Source organism: Ursus maritimus, unplaced genomic scaffold, assembly GCF_017311325.1.
Source record: "Ursus maritimus isolate PB19 unplaced genomic scaffold, ASM1731132v1 scaffold_30, whole genome shotgun sequence".
Lineage (NCBI taxonomy): Eukaryota > Metazoa > Chordata > Mammalia > Carnivora > Ursidae > Ursus > Ursus maritimus.
In genome coordinates this window covers 6,489,292-6,500,090 of record NW_024425564.1, presented here as the reverse complement: position 1 = coordinate 6,500,090, position 10,799 = coordinate 6,489,292, and the positions used below count along the sequence as shown (strand labels likewise).

Here is a 10,799-nt window from a genome sequence, read left to right as displayed (position 1 = left end):
GTCCCCGAAACGTGTGATGTTCGGGAGCTTTCTGGTCCTGTGGGGCATGTAGTTGGGGCACCTGACCCAATCTGGGGGAAGGGAGAAAGGGTGGGCTTCCTAGAGGAGGTGACCTCTAACTTGGGTTCTGAAAGCTGAGGCGTCATGCAGAGGGAGAGGGAGTAGGTGAGGGCCTTTGAAGCAGACAACGGAGAGTATGAAAGGCCCAGAGGCCAGGGGCAGCACAGAGCCCATGTGGGGGCACTGCGTGTAATTCCGTCGTGTGTGAGGTTTGGATTTGGAGCTGGGGTGGAAGAGCTGGGGCTGGAAGGTAATCAGGTCCGTTTATGAAGGTTTGTTGACAATCAGGCCAGCTTTCCAGGTCACTGCTCTTTCCAGCAGAGCCCCCTCCGATGCCGTGCAACTCTGAGACGTTCTGGCCCTCCTCAGTGTTTCAGAGGCTCCCCAGGGCTGTTGTCTCCATGGCCCTGTGGCTGCCCATCCCATCTCTGTCCCCAAAGCTGGTCAGCATGGGGTGGCAGAAAGCCATTTATGAGAGCCAGGCACGCAGCTGCAGTTATGGCAAGACACGGCCTGGGCCTGGGAGGTCGACTATGAGGCGGGGGCAGCTGTGACTGCCTAACCCTGGAAATGCCACCCCTGCTTTTTCCCTCCCAGTTCTGGGCATGGATCCAGGCTGAGCCTGGGCCTCTCCCACCACGACCCCCAGCAGTTACTTCCTCAAGCTGGTGGGTGGCACAGCCAGCATCTTGACAGCCACGTAGCCTGTGCGCTCTGGGTAAAGCTCGAGGGAGGTGGGGAGGTCTAACCACTCCTCGGTGCAGGGATCAGGTTACAGAGCCAGGGATGGGGAATTGGGGTTGATGTGGGCCTTAGGTCAGCCTCTGATCCCTCACTCCCACCCCCAGGCAGCCCTGACCTCTCACTGAGCGCTGTCACCCCTTTGGCACGATCTCTCCGCAAGCCCCTCCTTTGAGCCTCTCAGCTGCCCCCTCACCCATGGAAGTGTTTCCTGATTGCCTTACCCGGTCCAGCGGGACCCCACCCCCTATGGCAACAGCTCCCAGGATAGGGCTGGACCCTCTGATCCCAGCTGTGGCTCTCGGGCTCCTTCCTGGGGACTTTGGCATTGATGGGGAGCATGTCCAGTCATGCCGGGAACCCTCTCTTGACCTGGGGCTGGGCCTGTAACCTGTGGACTCTGACCCCGGAGGCAGTCCCATCCCACCTGCAGCTGGGAGCACAAACAGCAGTGGCAGAGAGGGCTCAGACTCGGAGGGGGGAGGAGCCAAGAGGGAGGAATTGGCCCCTCTTTGCAACTTTGGCCTCCCCCTGTCCCTGGCTTCCAAGGCCAGTGAGGCCCCCTCTCCTGCTCTCTTCAGTTCTCTGAGATGCCGCTGTATTTGTACAGTAATTCTTTTCGGCTCAAGCCAGCTTGAGTTGGACCCTTTCCCTCGCGACCAAAACTAGTAAGAGCTCCAAACTGGGGGGCCACATAACTCTTCATCTTCTTCACTTTTTGAGATGGAGATGGGGCACGGTTAATAGTTACACTGGGACTACAGGTATAGCCTGGGGTAATCCAGGCAGACCAGGCCATACGGTCACCCCACCTAAGTCAAAAGAAAAACACGCAGGCCACTTTCATCTCATTTTGCCCTCGGGCAATCCTGGAGGGCTCTGAGGCAGGGACGGCCATGTCTCTCTGAGATAAAGCAGGAAAGCGGTCCAAGGTGGGGTGGCAGTGGGAGAGGGCTCAGGCCGGAGAGCGGTCGCATTTTCCTGCGTGGTTGACGTGGAGCCAGGAGACAGATTCCGGCTGTGGGAGAAAGGTCAGGGTCGCATCCCCCTTCCTTTCTTCTTGATGGATGAAAGGCCTGTTCTTTGACATGCGGACTCCCCAAGGCCAGGGGGACTGGTGCCCGTCCAGGGTATGTGGGCGGGACAGTGGGCAGGGACCTGAGGGAAGGAGTCAAAGGAGGCGCCCAGCAGCCTGAGCAGCAAGATGGGTGGAGGGGCCTTCAACGCTATAAGTGGCCCGGCCAGGGCCTTCGCTCGGGGCTCTGGCCATGCTCCTCCTCGGGCTGCTGCTGCTGCTGACCCTGCTGGCTGGCGCCCGCCTGCTGTGGGACAAGTGGCAGCTCCGCAGCCTCCACCTCCCACCCCTTGTGCCCGGCTTCCTGCACCTGCTGCAGCCCAACCTTCCCCTCTATCTGCTGGGTCTGACCCGGAAACTGGGGCCTGTCTACAGGCTCCGCCTGGGGTTGCGAGGTGAGTCTGCTCCCTCCCCGGCCCACCACGGTGGGGAGGCGGGCTCCCCTCCTGGCTGACATCCTGCTTTGACCCTCCCCCAGATGTGGTGGTGCTGAACTCCAAGAGGACCATCGAGGAAGCCATGATCAGGAAATGGGTGGACTTTGCCGGCAGACCCCAGACGCTGTCCTGTAAGGGGTGGGACAGTTCCTGAGGGAAGAAGCTGGCTGGCGGAGGCCCCCTTGCTCAGCTCGACCCCTCTGCTCCCCGCAGATCAGCTGGTGTCTCAGCATGACCAGGACCTCTCCCTTGGGGACTACTCCCTGCTCTGGAAGGCTCACAAGAAGCTCACCCGCTCGGCCCTGCTGCTGGGCCTCCGCAGCTCCACGGAGCTGCTGGTGGAGCAGCTGACCCAGGAGTTCTGCGAGGTGAGGCTGGACTCCCGCAGCCGCCCCGGGGTCAGCTTCTCCTCGCCCCCCTCCCCCCCACGGCTCCCTAGCCTGTTTAGCTCCCGCTCCTTCTCCACAGCGCATGAGAGCCCAGGCCGGAGCCCCCGTGGCCATCCAGAAGGAGTTCTCTTTCCTCACCTGCACCATCATCTGTCACCTCACCTTTGGAGACAAGGTCAAGGTTCTCTTGCCCGCTACATGCTGGGGCCCTTCCTTAGCCCTCCCTGACTCTCTCTCTGGTCCTGAACTGAAAGGGTTCCCTTTTTCTGGGGGGGCAGGAGGACACCTTAGTACATGCCTTTCATGACTGTGTCCAAGACTTGATGAAAACCTGGGAGCACTGGTCCATCCAAATTTTGGACATCGTTCCCTTTCTCAGGGTGAGGACGTGGAGCCAGACTCCCTGGGTCCCGGGAGAGCGAGGGGCTGGGGGAGCAGGCTTCCTCGCCAGCGGCCACACTCTCTCACTCTCTGCCCCAGTTCCTCCCCAACCCAGGCCTCTGGAGGCTGAAGCAGGCCTTGGAGAACAGGGACCACATGGTAGAGAAGCAGCTGCGGCAGCACAAGGTGGGAGCGCGGTGTGTCCCGCCCCCATAGCCCCCAGCCAGGGACCCCGCTGCCCCAGAGCTGGGCGGGTTCTTTAGCCCCCCGCCGCGCCAGGGCCTGTGGCTCCCCCAGACCTTCTTGCCAAGCCAGGCGCTGAGGCCGGCCCCTCATCCGCTCCGCAGGAGAGCATGGTGGCAGGCCAGTGGAGGGACATGACGGACTATATGCTCCAGAGAGTGGGGAAGCCAAGAGCAGAAGAGGGCCACGGGCAGCTGCTTGAAGGGCACGTGCATATGTCTGTGGTGGACCTGTTCATTGGCGGCACGGAGACCACGGCGACCACCCTCTCCTGGGCCGTGGCGTTCTTGCTTCACCACCCTGAGGTGCAACCTGGGGGCGGCCTGGCCGGGCCCTCCGCTCACTGGGCCCCTCGCGGGCTGTGCTGACCCGGGGAGGAGGTGGCTTCTCCTGATCGGCACGGGTGTCCGGGGTTGCTCCAGGGAGCGGCCCGAGGCTGGGAGGCCGGGCAGTTCCGGGTCAGCGGGCGCGGGGTTCTGGCCCCAGACACCAGGCTTGCTCCCATTTCCCAGATTCAGCGGCGACTCCAGGAAGAGCTGGATCGTGAGTTGGGCCCTGGAGCCTCAGGCTCCCGAGTCCCGTACAGAGACCCTGCACGGCTGCCCTTGCTCACAGCCACCATCGCCGAGGTGCTGCGCCTGCGGCCTGTCGTGCCCCTGGCCTTGCCACACCGCACCACGCGGCCTAGCAGGTGCCTCCCGAGGGCTGGGGATGAGTGGGACCCACATGGGACGGGCGGCGGGGCGGGGGTTCTGGCAGGCCTCTGACTCCGCCTTCCCCTCAGCATCTTGGGCTACGACATCCCCGAGGGCACGGTTGTCATCCCCAACCTGCAAGGCGCCCACTTAGACGAGACGGTCTGGGAGCGGCCACACGAGTTCCGGCCGGGTGCGTGGCGGGGAGGGCGCCTGCGGCGTGGGGGCGGCAGAGGCCGGTCCCGGCGGCTACAGAACCCCGGGTCTGTCCTTCTGCCCACAGATCGTTTCCTGGTCCCCGGCGCCAGCCCCAGAGTGCTGGCCTTTGGCTGCGGGGCGCGCGTGTGCCTGGGGGAGCCGCTGGCGCGCCTGGAGCTCTTCGTGGTGCTGGCGCAGCTGCTGCGGGCCTTCACGCTGCGGCCGCCCGCCGGCGCCCTGCCCTCCCTGCAGCCGCGCGCCCGCTGCGGCGTCAACCTCACCGTGCAGCCCTTCCAGGTGCAGCTGCAGCCCCGGGGGGCCGCGGCCGGGGCGCTGGGCCAGCACCCGTGACAGGGCAGGACGCACGCCGGCCACGCATGTGCCTCAGTTTCTCCTTTTATTACTCCCGTACAAACCCCTTCCCTCCCCCCTGTAAACATGGTGCTGTGAGATCGCAGACGGAGAAGGCTCCCTCCGGTGGCAGATAGTGACGGTGGCCCCTGGCTCTTCTCTCAGCGCGACCCCTCAGTGCTCGGCAGTCATTCTGGGGCGCCGGAGAGGTGAGCGGTGGTCAGCCTCCCTGGGCCGCTGGGGGCCGGTAGCTTCTTGGTCTCAGCTTCATTTCCGTGAAGGGCACAGAGAACTCGAAGCCCTTCCAGTAGTACCAGCTCACCCCCTGGGAGAGGAGATGTCCAGACAGAGTCAAAGCCACCGTCCCATCTGCTCCCACACCCACCCCTCTGGGGAGATGGTTCCCAGAAATCAACCCCCCCCTTCATGACCTCCACTGCCAAGGCCTGAGGCTTCACGTGAGCTGGCCTTCCACACCCAATAAACCGTGCTCGCGTCTCCCTCAAGAGAACTCGGCGAGTTTGGCGTTGTCGTCTCACGTCGCAGATGAGGGCCCTGAGGCACCGAGCGGCTGGGGAGCTTGTCCTGTCACCCCCCGGCCCCTCACCTGGTGGTCCACTGTGCTCCCGTAGAGCCCGTTGAGGTTGGCGTAGTGGCAGTTCTTGTACCACCAGGCCCCGCGGTACGAGACCGCGCAGGAGATGAGCAGGTTGTTGGGGTCTCGGTCCCGGGCGGAAAAGACGCTGCCGCTGTGGTAGCTCATGGAGTCGCCTGGACAGGCGGGAGAGCAGCCGTGAGGGCCCCCCTCCCTCTGCCCCCCTTCCCCCACCCCCAGGCCCACGCCGGACCTGCTGTGCCGTGGTAGCCGGCCAGATGAAGGCGGTAGTACTCCGCCGCCGAGTCGACTCGGAAGGAGTCGTACTGCGCGAACACGGCCTCGTCCCCAGCCCGCAGGTCCACGCGCAGGGAGTAGTCGCCCGCCGCCGTCAGGCTGTGCAGGGCCTCGTTGCCTGGGGGGAGGGAGAGTGCCCTCATCAGGGTCCTGGTGTCCACAGGGCCTCCGTCCCTTCCCCAGCCCCCAAGCCCTGCGAGGCACTGACCCAGCCAGAACTCCCCGGAGATGTTGCCAAAGCCGTGGGCGTAGTCCTCCCAGTCCCTCCAGAAGTCTGTTTGTCCGTCCATGCGGCGCTGGAACACCTGGGAAGCAGGCAGAGGCACCATCGGCCTATGGCTCCTGGCACGGCAGCCCCTGCCCTGGGCAGGCCCTTGAGCTTCTGTCTGCCACCCACCAGCCAGCCGCCCCCATCGGTCTCCATGTCACAAAACACATTCAGGGGCCGCTCGCGGTTGCCATTGAGGAAGACGGTGGTGGCCCGGGAGGTGCTGGCTCCGTTCTGTATCTCCTCCCCACAATCCCGAGGGAAGGGGATCGGAAGTCCACCTGGGGAAGGAGAATGAGGGGCGGGTCCTTTTCCCAGACCCTAGCCCCCCTCTGCCCGCTCAGCTGCTGACGGGAGGTCCCCGTTCCCAAATACCGGTGGTGAAGGAGGTGGACACAGGCGGTGTGAGGCTCTCGCCCCACATCGCCCGGAGCCACACGCTGTAGGGGGTGGAGGGAAAGAGGCCCAGGAGCCGGTGAGAGGTGACCCGTCCTGGGAGCAGGATCTCCTGTGGACACACAAAGAGCAGGTCAGGGGATGTGGAGCCCCGCCGGGAGAGGCGGAGGAGGGGCAGCACCTCCTGGAATGGAACCTGGGAGGGGAGCTGGCCAGGGAGGGAGGGGGTGGGGGCACCTGGGTCTGTTCACCAGGGGTGTTGAAACTGAGCAGGTAGTTAGTCGGTGGGACTTGGGGTTCAGTCCAAGTGAGCAGGGCCGTGCGTGGGGTCACTTCCTTGGCCTCCAAGTCCTGGGGGGCCTCCAACCCTAGGAGGGGAGGGTGGGAAGAGAAGATGGAGATGAGGCCCATCCTAGCTCCCTTGAACCTCCCCTCCCCCTGTTGCACACATCTCCCAGGCCCTACCTGTGGTGAAGGTGATGCTGGCTGGGGAGGTGAGGTTGGGGCCCCGGAGACCACGCACGGTCGCTGTGTAGTTGGTGTGGAGCTCCAGGCCACTCAGAGGGTACTCCACGGCACTGCCGGGGGCCGAGCCCTGCAGCGGGGGGGCTGGCAGTGGGGTGAGCGTCAGCATCTGTCCCCCTTCATGCCCTGCCTGAGCCCCCTTCCCTCCCCTCCCTGAACAAGTCCCCTAGAGGCCTCAGCCCCGCTCACCCCCCGAGGCTGTGACACGGACGTTATACTTGTCCACAGGGGCCTGGGGGGGCTTCCAGTGCAGCAGCGCGGACCCCTCCGTCAAGTTCAGCGCTCGAAGCTGGGTGGGGCCGTCAGGAACTGGGAGAAGGGAGGGGGCTCAGAGCTGTCCCCTGCCCCCTCTCCACCCCTCACCTTCCCAAGCTCCTCTGGCCTCTGGTCCACGGTTGGAGCCTCTCACAACTTCCTCCTCCCCATTCATTCTCCCCCTACCTCCTGTGGGGGGCCTAGTCCGTGTTACCTGTGGTGAGGAAGCCTGTGAGAGGCTCACTCTCCTCAAAGCCCCGGACAGAGACCACGGTCACTTCATAATGAGAGCCTGGGATCAGCCCCTTGAGTCTCTGGGTCCACGTGCGGCCGTCCACCTGCACACTCTGCGGCTCCCCTGAAAGCACATTGGGCTCGGGGGTTTGCCCAGGGAAGCAAGCAGGGTGAGCAGAGTACAGGCAACAGGAGAAATGAGGGCAAATGAGGACATGGGCAAAAGGGTGTCACCTCCATCTGCCAGCTGGTAGGAAACTTTGAAACTGTCCACTCTGGATGGTGGAGGCATCCAGCTGACCTGGGCCGAGGTTTCCCCGATTTCGCTGAACTGAAGGTCCCGGGGACTTTCCAGAACTGCGGGGAGGGGTGTGCTCAGGAACGCTGGTGAGGGCACGGGGCAGGGAGGCTCCCACCCCAGGATCCCCACCCCTGCCTCTTCCTGAGCCCCATGGGTCCAGCCCTGCTCACCATCACCCCTTTCCTCTAGACCCAGGAGAGGAAGTCTCTGTAGATTCCTCCCAGCCCTCCACTGCTCACCAAGCTCCCCTCTGGGAGGCACCAGGTCCCACCCTACGAAGTACAGAGACCCCTCACTTCGGGGCAGCACGCGAAGGTGCCCACCATGGGGCCTTACCTGGGCTGAGGGTGCGGGCTGTGCCCTGGATGCTGTCGGCCTTATGGGGCCCACGCAGCCCATACAACGTCAGGCTGTACAGGGTCCCCGGGTGCAGGTCCCGGAGCACGGCAGAGCGCCGTGACCCCGGCACCGTCAGCTCCCGCTGCTGCGGGGGACGCGGGTGCGGCTCCAGAGTGCTTGGGGATGGGACCCCAAAGCGGAGCAGGAAGGAGTCAAAGGCCTCCGGGGGGGCCTCCCAGTTGAGCCGCAGCGAACTGGTGGTCACATCAGTCACCGACAGCTGGGACAGGCGGGGCCCTGGCTCCCCTGGGGTCAGGCCGGCAGGAGCAGGCCCTGCACAGAGTGGGGGGGGAGACAGAAGCACACGGCCTCAGTGGCCTGGGGCAGGGCTCTCACGCTGCCACCCTACCCCGCCTGAGTTTCTCATCTGTGAATGGCACTAATGAGGGGCGGGCACTCACAGGTGGGACCCAGAGTTGTGAGCACGTGTATAGAGCCGAGGGCTGCTGGTACACCCTTCCTCCCTGTACAGGGCCCTCCTCACGTTCTTCGCTACAGTCACCGTGTCTGGGCACCCCCGTTAGCCCTGTCAGCCCCAGACCAGAGGTGGGTGAGTCCTGGATACAGGGCCCTTGCAGGCGGGTACCTGTGGTGCCATCGGCTGAGACAGGCCCCAGGCGCTTCCCTTCATGGAGGCCATAGAGGAAGAACCTGTAGGAGGTGCTGGGCTCCAGGCCTGACACTCGCACCTTGTTCTGGTTGCCGCCCACGAGCAAGGCCTGGGGCTGCCCATCTGTGTCCTGATACTGGACCACGAAGGAGTCAAAGGGGCCCTGGGCCACACTCCACGAGAGGCGCAGGGAGTCTGGGGTTATGTCGCTCACTGCCAGTGTCCTTAGCTGGGGCCCTGCGGGGGGCTCGGGGGCCTCTGTGGCTGGGCGCCAGGGGGCTGGAGTGTCCACTGCCGGGGCTGCGTGGGAGAAGCCCAGGGGAGAAGCTGAGCAGGGGGTGACCGAGGCTCTTCTGGCATCTTCCTTCTTGTGAATCTGCCATTTCCCTGCCACCCCTGGGCCCCTCAGAGCGCCAGCACTGTGGCCCCATCACCACTCTGGGGGGTGGCTTGCTCTGTCCCAGTCCAACACTTGCTTCCCCTTCGCCACCTCCAGGGCGTCTCACGCCTCACCTCAAGGTGTGCGCGCGCCTGCCCTCTCCCTACCCTGCCTGGGTGCCTGTGCTGCTGGTCACTCCGGGCTCGAGCTCAGGGCACGGGTGCTCTGGAGAGAAGCTGAGGACAAGGAGGGAGCTGGCTGCTGAACTAGAAGGGCCCACGGGTCGCATGCTGCTGAGCTGAGCGGGGTGTCAACACCTCCTTCAGGGCGGCCGCTTCCCCCCGGGCTACGCCCCTCGCCTTGGTCCTTCTCCAGTTATTTTCCATTTGAGAAAAAAGGCTCCTGACTCATCCATAGGAGGGGTTTGCCCCTGTTTGGTTAAGAGCTGCCTCAGGAGAGGGATGGGGAACAGCTGGAAGTGCGGGGCAGGGTGGGGGTTGGGAGGCTGGGGGCCACTGCCAGGGCCTTTCCCTGCGCCTGCCCTGCGCCTGACTCCTTGGTTACCATCCGCGCTGGCCCCACCGCACTTCCCTTCCTCCCGAGCCCCAGCCTCCTTATGCCCCAGGCCCACTCCTGCCAGTCCCTTCAGCCCTTGCTCACCTGTCGCTCCCAGAACGGAGATGGGGCCCAGGCGCTGTCCTCCGTGGATCCCATACAGCAGAAACTTGTATTTCCTGCCAGGCTCCAGGCCCTCTATGGTGACTTCCCGCTGGTCTTTGGCCACAGGCACTGCCTGGGGCTGCCCAGCTGGGTCCCTGTACTGGACCACAAAGGAATCAAAGACGCCCTGGGCCACCGTCCATGAGAGGCGCAGGGAGTCTGAGGTCTCATCTGTCACTGTCAGCTCCCCAAGGCGGGGTGGGCGCTGCTGCTCCTTCTCCAGAGGGGCTGTGGAGAGAGCGGCAGGAGAAACTCTCTGTCAAGAGCTACCTTTGTCGCAGCCCTGGCAACTTCTGGGAGGCGTGAGGGTCTAGGAAAGGGTCCCTGCAGTGTGGCTTCGATCTGCCCGAAGGAAGGAGAGCGAGCAGCTGGATCTCTCCTCTAGAGGCCGTTGCCCTAACTCCTTCCTGCCCCCACTCCCTTCCTGCTTTGGTCAGGGTGCAGTAAATGCATAAAAGATGACCTTGTGAGACAGGGTCCCTGGGGCTGTAGAGAAGGGCCTCAGTTTCTCCCTGGCCCCTGGCCCTGAGCAGGGATGTGGCTGGAGCCCAGAAAGGCTCCCGGAGTGTATCTGGGTTGTCAGGGAGACACCCCAAACACTAAGAGCTGGGCTGGGCAGCCAGCCAAGCTGATGGGCTCCCAGAGCTTGGCCATGACCTCCCCCTCCCTTGCTATCAGCCCGGGCCCTCCTTCTACCCACTTCCTCAGCCCTGCACTACCACCCCTGGACCAGGGCAGCGGGGTGGGGCAGCACTGGGAGAACGTAGGGCAGAATGCAGAAGAGACCTGCCTGGTGGGGATGGGTGCTGGCTGATGGGGTCAGAGATGAAGCCTGTATGCACTCCCCATAATGGGGATTTGCGGAAGAGAATTCTGCAGTCTCAGGATCCCAGGCCCCAACTGACTTTGTGCTCCATTCGGGTCTGGCCAGGGTGACTCACGGTCCTGGGAGTGGGGTAAGGGTCAGTGACCCACCTCCACCCTTGCCTCAGGGGGCTGAGTAACGGGCACAATGACACCAGATTTTTCCATAGTCTTTCTGCAGCCAAACCCATATTTTCCACCTCCTGTCTCAGCTGGGACAGAGGGAAGAGGACGGAACATTTATGGAGTGCTGGTCTGTATTTACTATGCCTACGCAGGTACAGAAACTGCGGTTCGAGGGAAGGAAGTGGCCTGTCCACGGCCACACCACCAGCAATCGGAATTGGAACACAGGTCTGCTTGGCTCTAAAGACTGGATTCTTTCT

The 10,799-nt window shown here is 63.8% G+C and overlaps 2 protein-coding genes across 2 annotated transcripts in view; one reads left to right on the top strand and one right to left on the bottom strand.

Annotated features, from left to right (window-relative positions):
- Positions 1-1,789: 1,789 nt before the first annotated feature.
- On the top strand, positions 1,790-4,570 carry LOC103682334 (steroid 21-hydroxylase). The gene is made up of 10 exons (XM_040644619.1): positions 1,790-2,271; positions 2,355-2,444; positions 2,527-2,681; positions 2,782-2,877; positions 2,981-3,082; positions 3,183-3,269; positions 3,431-3,631; positions 3,839-4,017; positions 4,111-4,214; positions 4,305-4,570. The coding sequence occupies exons 1-10, from the start codon at positions 2,070-2,072 to the stop codon at positions 4,568-4,570; spliced, it is 1,482 nt and encodes a 493-aa protein (XP_040500553.1). The 5' UTR covers positions 1,790-2,069.
- A 33-nt stretch (positions 4,571-4,603) lies between these two features.
- Positions 4,604-10,799, bottom strand: part of TNXB (tenascin XB) — a 55,036-nt gene continuing 48,840 nt past the window's right edge. The window contains exons 30-43 of the mRNA XM_040644618.1: positions 9,490-9,777; positions 8,427-8,750; positions 7,778-8,113; positions 7,375-7,497; positions 7,121-7,264; positions 6,841-6,960; positions 6,592-6,735; positions 6,364-6,494; positions 6,106-6,238; positions 5,860-6,011; positions 5,671-5,767; positions 5,419-5,580; positions 5,178-5,341; positions 4,604-4,895 (exon numbers count right to left, since the gene is read on the bottom strand). Coding sequence (XP_040500552.1) covers positions 4,791-4,895; positions 5,178-5,341; positions 5,419-5,580; positions 5,671-5,767; positions 5,860-6,011; positions 6,106-6,238; positions 6,364-6,494; positions 6,592-6,735; positions 6,841-6,960; positions 7,121-7,264; positions 7,375-7,497; positions 7,778-8,113; positions 8,427-8,750; positions 9,490-9,777 — 2,423 coding nt within the window. The 3' untranslated portion in view covers positions 4,604-4,790. The remainder of the gene's footprint in view (positions 4,896-5,177; positions 5,342-5,418; positions 5,581-5,670; positions 5,768-5,859; positions 6,012-6,105; positions 6,239-6,363; positions 6,495-6,591; positions 6,736-6,840; positions 6,961-7,120; positions 7,265-7,374; positions 7,498-7,777; positions 8,114-8,426; positions 8,751-9,489; positions 9,778-10,799) is intronic.